This window comes from Bombina bombina, chromosome 7, assembly GCF_027579735.1.
Source record: "Bombina bombina isolate aBomBom1 chromosome 7, aBomBom1.pri, whole genome shotgun sequence".
In the NCBI taxonomy this organism is placed as follows: Eukaryota; Metazoa; Chordata; class Amphibia; order Anura; family Bombinatoridae; genus Bombina; species Bombina bombina.
The window spans coordinates 88,516,275-88,528,905 of NC_069505.1; the positions used below are offsets into that span (position 1 = coordinate 88,516,275).

Genomic DNA, 12,631 nt, shown 5'->3' on the forward strand with positions numbered 1-12,631 from the left:
AGTCTGGATGTTTCCGTTCGTATGTTAGACCTGACCTGGTGGCTTAGGATGTTTTCTTGTTTTGTAGGTCCAGTTCAGTGTTGGATTGTGGGCCACTCCTTTATATATTGGGCCCGTAAGGCTGCAGCGGTGATGGACGAAGGTGCACAGTAGAAATTTAAGGAGGAGGCAGTGTTGTTGCGTTGGCTTGGGGTCAGAGGATTGAGGTGGGATCAGGTACTTAGGAAGGTGGTAGACCATGCCAGGTTATTCCAGCCTCCGGACATTCTGGTCGTCCATGCAGGGGGCAATGATTTGGGGGTTTTGTCTCAGAAAGACTTGGTGGATAAGATCAGGAGGGATTTGGGTAGATTGAGGGAATTATTCCCATGGCTAATAATAGTTTGGTCAGACATTGAACCACGATCGTCGTGGCGGGCAGCATGGGATTTCAGGAAATTGGAGGCCTCTAGGAAAAAGATTAACAGGACAGTGACCAGTTTTGTGGGCAGACTTGGAGGGTTTGGCATTCGCCATGTAGAATTTGAGGGGGAGACAGGTCATTGTTTTTTCCTAAGAGATGGGGTACACCTCAACGAGGTGGGCTTGCACCTCTTTAATTTTAACATCAAAGAAGGGGTGCAGAAGGCCTTAGCCCGGGTGGGGGTGGCTCGTCAGTGACACGCCGTGGCGGGGGTGCTTGTCTTTTATGTGTGATTAGGTGAATGGGTACCTCCCTAAAGAGGCGGGAGAGAGTTGGGGGGGATGTACCTGGTGGTATGCCAGTGGAAGGTACATCTCTGTTGGCAAGCATCCCAGGTTGTGAGGTTATTTTGTTAACGGTTTAAAGTAATTTGTTGAATGTATTGTTATATATTTATAAAAAATTTAATAAATGTGGGCTACGGCCTTTACACCCACTTGCATGTCTTGTTTAATTTATAAGCGGAACACATGCCTAGTATGGGGTCATAGCTCCCTGGAGGAGAGCATCGACGTAGGGGATGGTGATCCCTATCTCAGGCAGTGGAGCAGTCCTGGGGTTACTTATGCAGAGTGCGGAAGTCGCTCACAATCTTTCAGTTCCTGCAACCACAAGGTGAAGTTCCCTCCCTCCCCTTTTGATGTGTATTTGGTTTTGCAGGTGGCGGGGGTGCTTGTCTTTTATGTGGGGTTAGGTGAATGGGTACCTCCCTAAAGAGGCGGGAGAGAGTTTGGGGGGATGTACCTGGTGGTATGCCAGTGGAAGGTACATCTCTGTTGGCAAGCATCCCAGGTTGTGAGGTTATTGAGTTAACGGTTTAAAGTAATTTGTTGAATGTATTGTTATATATTTATAAAAGATTTACTAAATGCGGGCTACGGCCTTTACACCCGCTTGTGTTTCTTGTTTTATTTATAAGCGGAACGCATGCCTAGTATAGGGTCATAGCTCTAGTAGCTACAAGTCTATTTTCACTCCATTTCTACTATGTGTGCTAGAGTCAGAGACAGGTAAGCTACAGGATTAAAATAGCAGTAGCAGCCTTAAATAAGATTGGTTTTCTCTTCCCTTAATTTTTTTGGAAGTTACAAGAAATTATATATATATATATATATATATATATATATATATATATATATATATATATATACAGTTACAATTGCAATGCCATATTACTATATACATAGATAACATTTTCCTAAAAATCTTAAGAATTAACAAATGTTTGCACATATCACATAATTATTTATTTAACAAAAAGTACATTCCAAAGATTAATATTCATATATTTAAAACTATAAATTTATGTTATCAATGATCTGGTATCACTACTAACTCCATTATAATATATATTTATTGAATTATTGAATCATATCTGCTGGACCTCGCTAAATGCCAACCCCATACGCTGTCAGCATTTAACATTGCACAAGCATTTCTGGTGAAATGCTTGTGCAATGCCACCCCCTGCTCCCTGTTTGTCTCAGGACTAGTAATACATTTCTGGAGTAGAGTAGTCTTTAATTTTGTGCTTAACCCTTTTTTAGAGTCCCCAGGCAGGGAACCTGTCTACTGGCATTCACGGGAGAAGGGCAGTATGCTCTGCAGGAGGAAAACATTCTATGCCTTATGACTTCTGCTTTTTAGCTTGTTTTTGCAGGTTAGCATAAGTGAGTCTGCTCTGTAAGGTCTTCCAAACTGCATATGCAGCTTCATAAATAGAGTCCAAAGTTTTCTGCAAACAATAGTTCAATAAGATCTTCTATGGCAATAGAGCATTTTTTTATTGTAGATTGTTGTCACTTGAAAGTCTTGAAGCAGTCACAAAAAAGCTTTGTAAGCTATTAGTAAACTGAAAATATCACTGTCACTATATATTAATATAAAACTGTAATAATATTTGCTTAAATATACTGTTGCTGTGATTGGCTATTACATGTCATGCATTAATAAGAAATCTTTTTTTTTTAAAAAAAAGCATATATAAGGCAGTTACCTTCCACCCTTGGATCATCAGCCAAACATAAGCCTTCAGGATTTCTGCAGGTCTTTAAGCATGTGCCACATGCTTTGTAATGCCACACACATTCTTCTTCTTTGTTATAGTAATCACAGAACACAGCTGTAAAAGAGACACACAGTTTATATGTTGCTATGTTTTGTGATTACAAAAAAATCACTGATCATATCCTTTTCTGTAGCAGAAAGATAATGTAGAAGGATGGTAACAATGACTTTGTGTTTAATCCATTTGATGCTTAGTAAAAAAAAAAACAACTAATTTTTACACTAGAACTTTTTTGTTGATTCTCTAGTGTGTGACCGTGAGGTGGCATGTACAAAACAGCAGGCAGGCTATGCCACACAACCCCTATGACCACATAATACCACCCTGCTGCCCAAAGACTGTTTATTGGTGGATGAATTTATCCACCAATCAGCAAGAACAACCCAGGTTGTTCACCAAAAATGGGCCGGCATCTAAACGTATGTTCTTGCATTTCAAATAAAGATACCAAGAGAATGAAGTCATTTTCATAATAGGAGTAAATTAGAAAGTTTCTTAAAATTGCATGCTCTATCTGAATTACGAAAGAAAAAAATTTGGGTTCAGTGTCCCTTTAAGGGAACTATAACTCCAAGCATTCTGCAGACTAAGTGCACTGCACTTGCTTCTGCATCAATTACTTGAGTCCATCAAGTTGGGTATTGCAAAAACATAAGCATATACTATAGTGCAGAAGCTGCTGTACACCAACAACAAATCTGATATTATACAATTATAATTAAGTGGAGCATTGTGGTCTGCATTATAAAAAATATACAGTATATATCAACAATTAAGTGCTGATGAAGGTTTCATTATCCCTCCAAAAATAGATGCAAAGAATATATAATCAAACGTGCTATAAAATCTAATCATTAAAAAATTGCATGCAAAATTAATATCAGCAATTAAGTGCTACAAGAGTATTTAAAAAAGTATATGTGAAATTAATATTAGAAAGGAAGTGTTGCAAAACATCTACATCTAAATTTGTGCAAAGTATATTTCTGACTCCAACACAAAGGGGACTTTATTCATCTAAAAGTACCCACTGATACCAATCTAATCGGTTTGAATGTATTTATTTTTCTTATTTATTTATGTATTTGACACACGACAGCATAAAACAATAAATAAAATAAAATGACAACAGCAGAAATCACAGCACAGGGAAAAGCTGGCGGTAGACGTGATATGTATTGTAACACAATATGTAGTTGTGCCCACTGACATTAATGATAAATTGACTACAGTGATCTAGAAACTAAAAATTTGCCAACAAATTAAATAATGTATTATTATGTCTCTTCAGTTTAGAAGCTTTAATTAACTAGGATCAAAAGTTTCAATTGTATCTATCCTATAAGCCTTGTTTAGAATGTCAGGCCAGGGCAATTAAACAAAGAGAAAATAGGAAGGCCTATTCTAACATGGCTAGGGAAGTTTCAGAATTAGATTATTTAGTCAAAATGAACCCGGTAAATACTCAATACCAACAATTACTTGCTGAAAAAAGGAATAATTTAAACAAATTATTACTTATCGAAACACAACGAAAACAACTGTTTTTAAAACAGAAGTTCTATTGGGAAGGTAACAAATCTGGGAGACTTTTGGCAAGGGCCCTAAAAAAACAGCAGTTAAAATCTTACATTCATGCATTAAACTCCCATACAGGCAAAAAGGTAGAAGACACAGTGGGTATTGCGAAACTATTTCACGACTTTTATCACAGACTATATAACATTTACCCTGATAGATCATTTAATGCGCATAAAGAGGCATGTGATAAATATCTGCACAATATAGAGCTTCCCCACATTTCTGATGAAGAGGCGTCTGCATTAGAGGCACCTATATCAGTAGAAGAAGTTATGGCAGCTATAACAGATATTAAACCCAATAAGGCACCCGGTCCAGACGGCTTTACAGCCTTATATTACAAAACATTTAAAACTTTATTAAGCCCGCATCTAGCTGATTTGTTCTCATACATAGCCAATGAACACACATTCCCTGACACTATGCTTCAGGCACATATAACTGTACTTCCGAAACCCGGAAAACCAGCTTCTACGCCAGCAAATTTTAGGCCAATATCTTTACTAAACATAGACCTAAAAATGTATGCAAAAATCTTAGCAGAAAGATTAAATAAGTTGTTGCCTGTATTGCTAGATGGGGATCAAGTGGGTTTTGTCCAGAATAGGGAAGCGAGGGATAATATAAGTAAAGTCGTTACCCTTATAGATTATATCAAAACTACAAAGACCCCAGCTGTGTTACTGTCGACAGATGCTGAAAAAGCTTTCGATAGATTGGATTGGACCTTTTTACATACTACACTGATTAAATTCGGCCTTCCTTTCAAATTTATATCCCTAGTATTTGCTTTGTATTCTAACCCCACCGCCCGAATTAGAGTGAATGGCCATTTATCTGAAGAATTTGGAATTCGTAACGGATCGAGACAGGGCTGCCCACTGTCCCCCTTATTATTTATTTTGGCACTAGAGCCACTCGCAATTAGTTTGCGAAACAACCCCAATATTAAAGGCATAGAGGTTTCGGGTAAGTCACACAAATTGGCTATGTTTGCTGATGACGTTCTGATGACACTATCAAGCCCTGTCGAATCCCTACATTATGTCCAGAAAGAATTGCAAGTATACGGTACAGTGTCAAATTTTCTAGTTAATCCCACTAAATCAGAACTCTACCCAATCAATATCTCACCTTCCACACTAGGGGAGATCAAGGCGCAGTGTCCTTTTAAAATTAATACTAAAGCACTAAAATATCTTGGGGTATATCTAACCTCTGACAGCGAAAAGCTAAGGAGCTTAAACTATGGGAAATTATTAGAGGAGTTTCAATCTTTAACTTCCAAATGGATGCCTAAAAATAATATATCATGGCTAGGTAGGATAGCGGCAACAAAGATGACACTCCTGCCCAAGGCATTGTATATAATGCAAGCCCTACCGATATCTGGGGTATCTACATATGTCCAGAGGCTACAGAGGGTATTAAATACTTACATATGGCAAGGGAAAAAACCCAGATTATCACAAGCAACTATATACACACCTAAAGTAGATGGAGGCCTGGGTGTTCCCAATTTGAATTGGTATAAGTTGGCTATATCCTTGTGTAGGGTAGTGGATTGGGTTGGACAGGGCAAGCATGCTTTCAAAAAGGTAACAACTCTAGAATCACAATTACTAAAACTCACACACATGGGGGGGTTATGCTGGACACCCTTACAACCAAGCACAATTCTGGAAGGCAAGCCCTATACCATTTTTAATAAAACCTGGAATACCATGAAGAGCCTTAGAAACAAGTTCCCCAGACTATCCACAACATACTCACCCCTCACTACATTGTCAGACAATAGAGAGATTGGCGCAAATTGGCCCCAGAATAATTTTATAGCTGGGGAAGTGAATGAGTTTTATGATTTGATTCCTATTTGTGCATTGATGGAAGATGGGAAGATTAGTGATAGACAGAAGTTGTTGGATAAGGGATTTTGTGGTTTCTCGAATTGGTTGAATTTACATCAGGTCAGACATTACATTTTAACACATAGAGATAGAAGTAGTTTTTTGCGAAATCTTACACCTTTTGAAGACTTATGTCTAAAAGGCAAAACAACAAAAAGGGGCATCATGTCTTCAATATACCAACTCCTTTTGTCGTTGGACCTACCAGATAAACCGAAATATATTAGGAAGTGGGAGGAAGATCTAGGGATACAAATCAGTACACAACAGTGGAAAAAATGGGCTAGATTTACAGCAGGTTCCGCGCGCTCGGCGCACTACCTAGAGACGAATATGAAGATTTTAACAAGGTGGTATCTCACGCCACACAGACTAAAGTTTATGTTCCCAAAAGCAAGTAACAAGTGTTGGAGGGGATGCGGCCAGATTGGGACACTATCACACATATGGTGGGACTGCCCACGCCTCTACCCCTTTTGGAAGCATATTTTTGAAGCAGTTAAGATTACCACAGGTATGACTCTAGCTTTCGACTTCACGATTCCTCTGTTTAACGACTTCTCCAGTATCCCATGTAAGATAAGACGCTGCATTGCCCAGATTATGTTTAATGTAGCTAAGAAATTGATTCCTACTTTTTGGAAGTCAACAGAGGTTCCCAGTTTAGATAAATGGAGACAACAGGTAGATCATGTTATTGCAATGGAGAGATATTTCTACCTATCCCAGGGCAATTTAAATTTATATTATGACATAGTATTTCTATGGGAACAATACAAACATGGCAACACTGGATAAATTGGTAGATTATCAGATATCTGGAGGGAGGTGGATATGCTTTGTGTTACTTGAAAGGTGACCTTCTTGCTGAATGTGTTATGAGTAATAGAAGCATTAGGTCTTTATTCTCTTTACTGTGGATACACCCTGGAGGAAAGATTTTTGTTTTTGGTTCATTCTTGTTTTTGTTAATGTTGTTTTCTTATAAATAAGTTTCTCAAATTGTTATGTACATTATAATCTCTATTGATCAGACTCATATAGTCATACAATGTCAATTCACAAATTGATGTGATTAAACAAGAAACTTCGGTGAGCTACAATAAGCAGTCTTTACTACACGCTAACACAGGCTGTGAGTACAATACGGTCACTTCTGTTTAAATGATAAAAGACACTTGTGAACAAATCAATGGACTCTCAGACTTACAAATCCACGCTATACAGCTGGAATATATTGTTGTACTTTTATTTACATTGTTTGACAAAGATATCTTGTATATGGCTATAATGTTGTAATGTATGTTCAATATTATTTTCAATAAAAATGAATATATAAAAAAAAAAAAAAAAAAAGAATGTCAGGCCAACCTGCTATGAAACCCAATTTAATGAAGGGAGCAGCAGCGTTGATTTTCAAGAATCAGGGGTTTAAATATTTGGCGTGATCAAAAGTGGTGAAACATCTGTATGTAGTTGTAGTTGGGTTTGAAGTTTTAAAGATTATTGCTCAATATGGAAAAGCAGTATGGAGTAGAAATGTGCATTTGGCCTCGGGCGAATAGATATTTATCAAAATTTTGGACAATTCAGGCATCCAGATTCCGGACTACCTGTGTGATTAATCCAGAATTAACAACTTCAAAGCAGCCAGCAAAACAAAGCACACAAATAAAAAGCCTACTCCTGTCAGGAGCCTTACTACACATATAATTTCCCAACCCAATGATAAACTGGTCAGCTAACCTGAACCCAGTTTAGTACTTCATAGAAATAGCATAAGTAAATGCAAAACAAATCAAAACAAGTTTGTCTCACCAGTGTGTCTCTTTACAGGCAGTCAGCCATGCTAACTGGTCTTCAGCCTCTCTTTCACTCTGGAAAACAGCCTGCTCCCTGAGCAACATACTATTCCTAAATAACTGCTTATAAAGGCCTGAGCTAACTTTATAGGGAGCAGCTGTGAAACTGACCCAACCGATTTAACCCTTTAGTTGCAGCTGCCTGGGTGCCAACGATTCAAATACAGTAACAAAATAAAAACACTCTCTGGTCCTTTTAACATCCTATGAAGTTTAATAGTGTAACGTTTTGGGGACACACTCCCCTTCCTCAGACAAACACACACAGCAAACAATTGTGTCATAAGCCCCACCCCCAGTGAGTGAAAATTGTGCCAAAATAGTTGTCATGGAGATCCTCATAGTGTGTGTACACAGACTTTACTTTGTGGTATCAGTGACACAAAGATATTGTTATCCAGCACCGTTAATATATAAGCCTCATTATTTAAGGAGTACTGCTACTCATATCATATCATAGTGTGTATTACAAGAAAAATAAATATTGTGGTATATGTCTATTTGTCCTTAGTGTGTTACCAGTGTCTATTTCATATACCAGCATATATAGCTCCTAACCCTATTTTATACATAATCTCATCTCCTCTAGTTCTAAATAGACTGAATAAAGTGAGTATCTATTCATGTGCACAAGGGTAAACAGAGAAAATCATCACATCTGTTAGCACAAATATTTGCTTCCCATACTTTGGTAAATTGTCGTTATTCATTTCATCACAGTATCTAGCAGTCCCCATATGTCTGTCACGGCTTCTTTGTTGTATAGGAACATGATCAATACTTTTGAATCTTAAGTCCTGCACAGTATGTCCATTTGTCAATCAATGTTGGGCCACTGGCTGATCACTTTTGTTATTTTTTTATGGCCGCTCTAATAGATGATCTGTGGTTGGCCATACGTGTTTGTGCATCATCAAATGTTTTCCCTATATAGATCTTTCCTCAAGGGCAATTGATCAGGCAAACCACAAATGGTGTAGTGCACATTAAATAGTGGTTGATATAGAATTTCTGGTTTGTATCCGGGTGGTGGAATGTTGGGCCCAGGATCATCACATTAGAAGTGGTACATCCCGTGCACCTGTAGCATCCCTTCTTAGAACTTCCTTGCCACAATGATTTTGTATAGCAGTGTACTATCACATTTTGGTTTATTTGAAAGCCCACCCTTGGACTCTAACAATCTTTAAACGGTAATGTGGGGGTCGCTTCTTACAATGTGCCAGTGTTCTTTAATCGGATGCCTTATTTCTTTTGCATCTGGGCAATACTTAGTAAAAAATGTCACATGGTTAATGGCCTCCTCCTTTGGACATGTATTGTCTCCCTTGTTTTCTTGTTCTGATATACTGACAGTCCATCAGATATTGCCATTTGTATCCACGTACCAAGAACTTATTTGCCATTGATATTAATTATTCCATCTTATTTGTGGGATCACTGTTGTTCCTGCTAACACTGGACCTTTGTCCATGTGGAATTGCTCTCAGCAGTGATGTTTTATAGCAGCTAGTGGCATGCAATACCAAATTTTTAGCAGTTGGTTTCTGGTAAAGTGTGGTGCCCAAATGTATACACAGGTCCAGAAATTCCACCTTCTCGCTACTGTGATTCATCTTAAATTTGATTGGGTATGATAAATATTTAGTTCCTGAAACCAATCTTTTAAAGTAACTGATGTGCCTGCCATATTATGAACAGGTCATCTATATAACACAACTTCTGTTTTAGTAAAAGCACCCATGATCTCTTCCTCGTAGTGTTCCATATATACGTTTGCGAAGGAGGGTGCTACGTTTGAGCCCATGGCAGTACTGTTGATTTGTCAGTAGTATGTTTCTTTAAACCTGAAGTAATTTAGCCTATGGCTCAAATCAAGGACATTTAGTAGAAATTCTGGTGGCCCTACATACAGTCTCAGGCAACCATATTGATTTAGGGCTCTGGCAACCATATGATTCCCTCTTGTTGTGGTATAACTGTATACAAGCTATTGACATCGGCCATTACCAATAGCCAGTCCCCGTCCATTTGAAACCCCCTCAGTGTCTCAATGAGTTTTATTGAGTCTATGACATACAATCTTATGTTTTTTACCAGCGGTTGTAGGAAAACGTTCACAAATTTGGATAGTGGGGATGTTATAGCCAACACAATGGGTCTTCCCGGAGTATGGGTCTGGTTTTTATGCACTTTAGGTAGCATATACAGTATAGGGCACTTAGGGTAATCAGTGAGTAGAAATTCCCCAATGCATTCATCAATATTAGCCCTGTGATACTCCATAAGTGACCGCTGTCTCAATCTCCTTCTGGTATTCTTTCACAGGAATTTTCTGTAACTGTAGATATTTAGTTGTTTCACTTAATTGTTGCATAATAATCTCTGACCTATAGTATGTATAATTTATCACGACTGTCACCTCAGCTTTATCCGCCGAGCTGATTACTATTGTGGGATCTGTTGCTAGCAACTTAATGGCCGTGTTTTCCTCTTTGGTCAGGTTACTCTGAAATGTTCTTGTAGTGTCTTTGGTAGTGGTTTTATTAAATGTGAGTACGTTTTGATGTTGGGGTTATAGCTTACTGGGTCAAACTGTTTTTTATTTATGAAACAGTCTATCCATATCCCTGATGCCACTAATGTTAAAGTGCTCTTTCAGTCTTAGTGATCTTTAAATTTTTTGTATATCTATCCACATGTCAAATGTGTCACTTCTTTGAGTGGGTACAAAGTTTAATCCTTTGTTCAAGACCCTTTCTTTTGAGTCTGATAACTGTTGGTCACTGATGTTAATGACCAGACTGTTGTTTGACTGCTCTTCTATAGTGGGGGAATCAGTGGTCTGCCTCTGACCACCCCTTCTCAGATGTAAGCATATACTCTATAGATAGCATTTTCAAATTATGTGAACTGTGTGAAGCGCTAATCCTGTAATACTGCAATCTTGCATAGCCCTTATAGGATATAGATAAAACAGATTGAAACAAAACCAAGTTTTAAAGCAGAGAATATGGACAAGTATATGTATATCTAGATCCCATTAAACTTATTATTATCAGAACATGAACATATATAGATATAGGTATAGGGCCAATCCAAACAGTATTAAGACATTTTTTAGATGATTTTAAGTAACATTTATGATAAAAAATAAAATATTATTACAATCTGATACAATCAATTATCAATAAAAAAATGAATGTCACATTCTCTATTTATGCCTGATCGATACAGTGTATGCAATTTTTAAATCCAATTCAGTTTTTTTCTCTCTAATATCTTGGATTTATTACCTCCTCTAAGGGGGTTTTTATATCACCATACCCTTTATAACCCTGATATCCAAACTTGGCATACAGTTAGGTACATCACATGAAACCCAAATCAAGACACACATGCATAGGTTAGAATAGGTAGTAGTGTACATATATAGTAATCTTCGATTTATATAAGGTGGAGCTAGGACTTTGTGACCAATGGTTAATTGATGGGTAGGCTAAGTAGCAACAAAGTATCCATTTTTCCCCATTCCTAACATACCATTTGACTCGTAGCTTTAGAGTGGTAAAAACGCTACAAGGATGTATTCATATGGTAGACCAGAGCTTTCCAAACTTTTCTTGTTGGTGACACACTTGTTAGACCTACATCCTTTTGTGACACAGTTATTCAGTTGTACTAGCAAACAGGAGGTTAAACTAACTTGTTTTCTGAGATACGGACCCATACATAAATTATATAATAATAAAATATATTTACAAGTAACAGTATGTATGTGTAAGAATTAAAAAAAAAATAATAACACCAATAGCTACTTACTATTTTAATGGGATGTATGAGGTTGATGGGATGAAAACAGTTTCTGAATATTTGGTGGAATATTAGATAAAGACACTCGCATTTTATCATCAAGCATTTTTAAGCTTCCACTTCCTATCCATATATCAAGAGCAGGAGCAGCAATGCACTAGCTAGCTGCAAAAAAAACACTTCGACTTCTGCTCAACGTTTATTTATTTATAAAATATTTTACCAGGAAGGATACATTGAGATTTCTCTCATTTAAGTTGCTGCCCTCAGAGCTCTGCGAGTCCGACTAGCTACTGCCCGCTCTGAAAACACACTGTTGTCCCACTCGCTGACTACACATGCAGTCAGGAGCCAATTAAGGAGACTACACAGGCAGTCAGGAGCCAATGTGCCGACAATTGTAATAGTGTCAGTTCCCACTGAGCTGCGCCAATAGGTTAAGATGATTTGTGACCCACTAGGTATCTATCACGTGTTAGCCATGTGATATGCGTAGCAGGCAGGCGGAAAAGTTGGAAAAAAAAAAAAAAAATTATTGCTGAAGCAGGGACACACCTACATACTGCTGGGAAGTGACGTCACCGGATGGGGGCGTGGTTTAGGGGATTGACTGTCTATGTCACAATTACCAAGTTAGATGTGTTGTACAAGCTGCATACTTCTATGCTCTGCAATAAAATAGCATTGTACCTTCTATGCTGTGCCCTGCATCTCATGACATGGTGTCAGAAGTACTTGCCTGCGCTTCTGTTTCCTGATTAATGACGATGTCGAAGTTTACCCCACCTGAGCCTTTTGATTTCTCTCAGCCTGCAGCTTGGCCCACATTGCATCAGAGGTTTCAACGCTTCAGGATTGCTTCCAAGCTGGATAAGGAGAGTGGTGAAGTACAAGTTAATTCTATTTTATACTCTATGGGGAAAGATGTGTAGCCAGT

The 12,631-nt window shown here is 38.0% G+C and overlaps 1 protein-coding gene across 1 annotated transcript in view; it reads right to left on the reverse strand.

The window, feature by feature from the left end:
- Window positions 1–308: 308 nt before the first annotated feature.
- LOC128636247 (mucin-2-like) overlaps window positions 309–12,631 on the reverse strand; it is a 47,142-nt gene continuing 34,819 nt past the window's right edge. The window contains exons 5-6 of the mRNA XM_053689285.1: window positions 2,460–2,585; window positions 309–448 (exon numbers count right to left, since the gene is read on the reverse strand). Of these exons, the coding sequence (XP_053545260.1) occupies window positions 309–448; window positions 2,460–2,585 (266 nt within the window). The remainder of the gene's footprint in view (window positions 449–2,459; window positions 2,586–12,631) is intronic.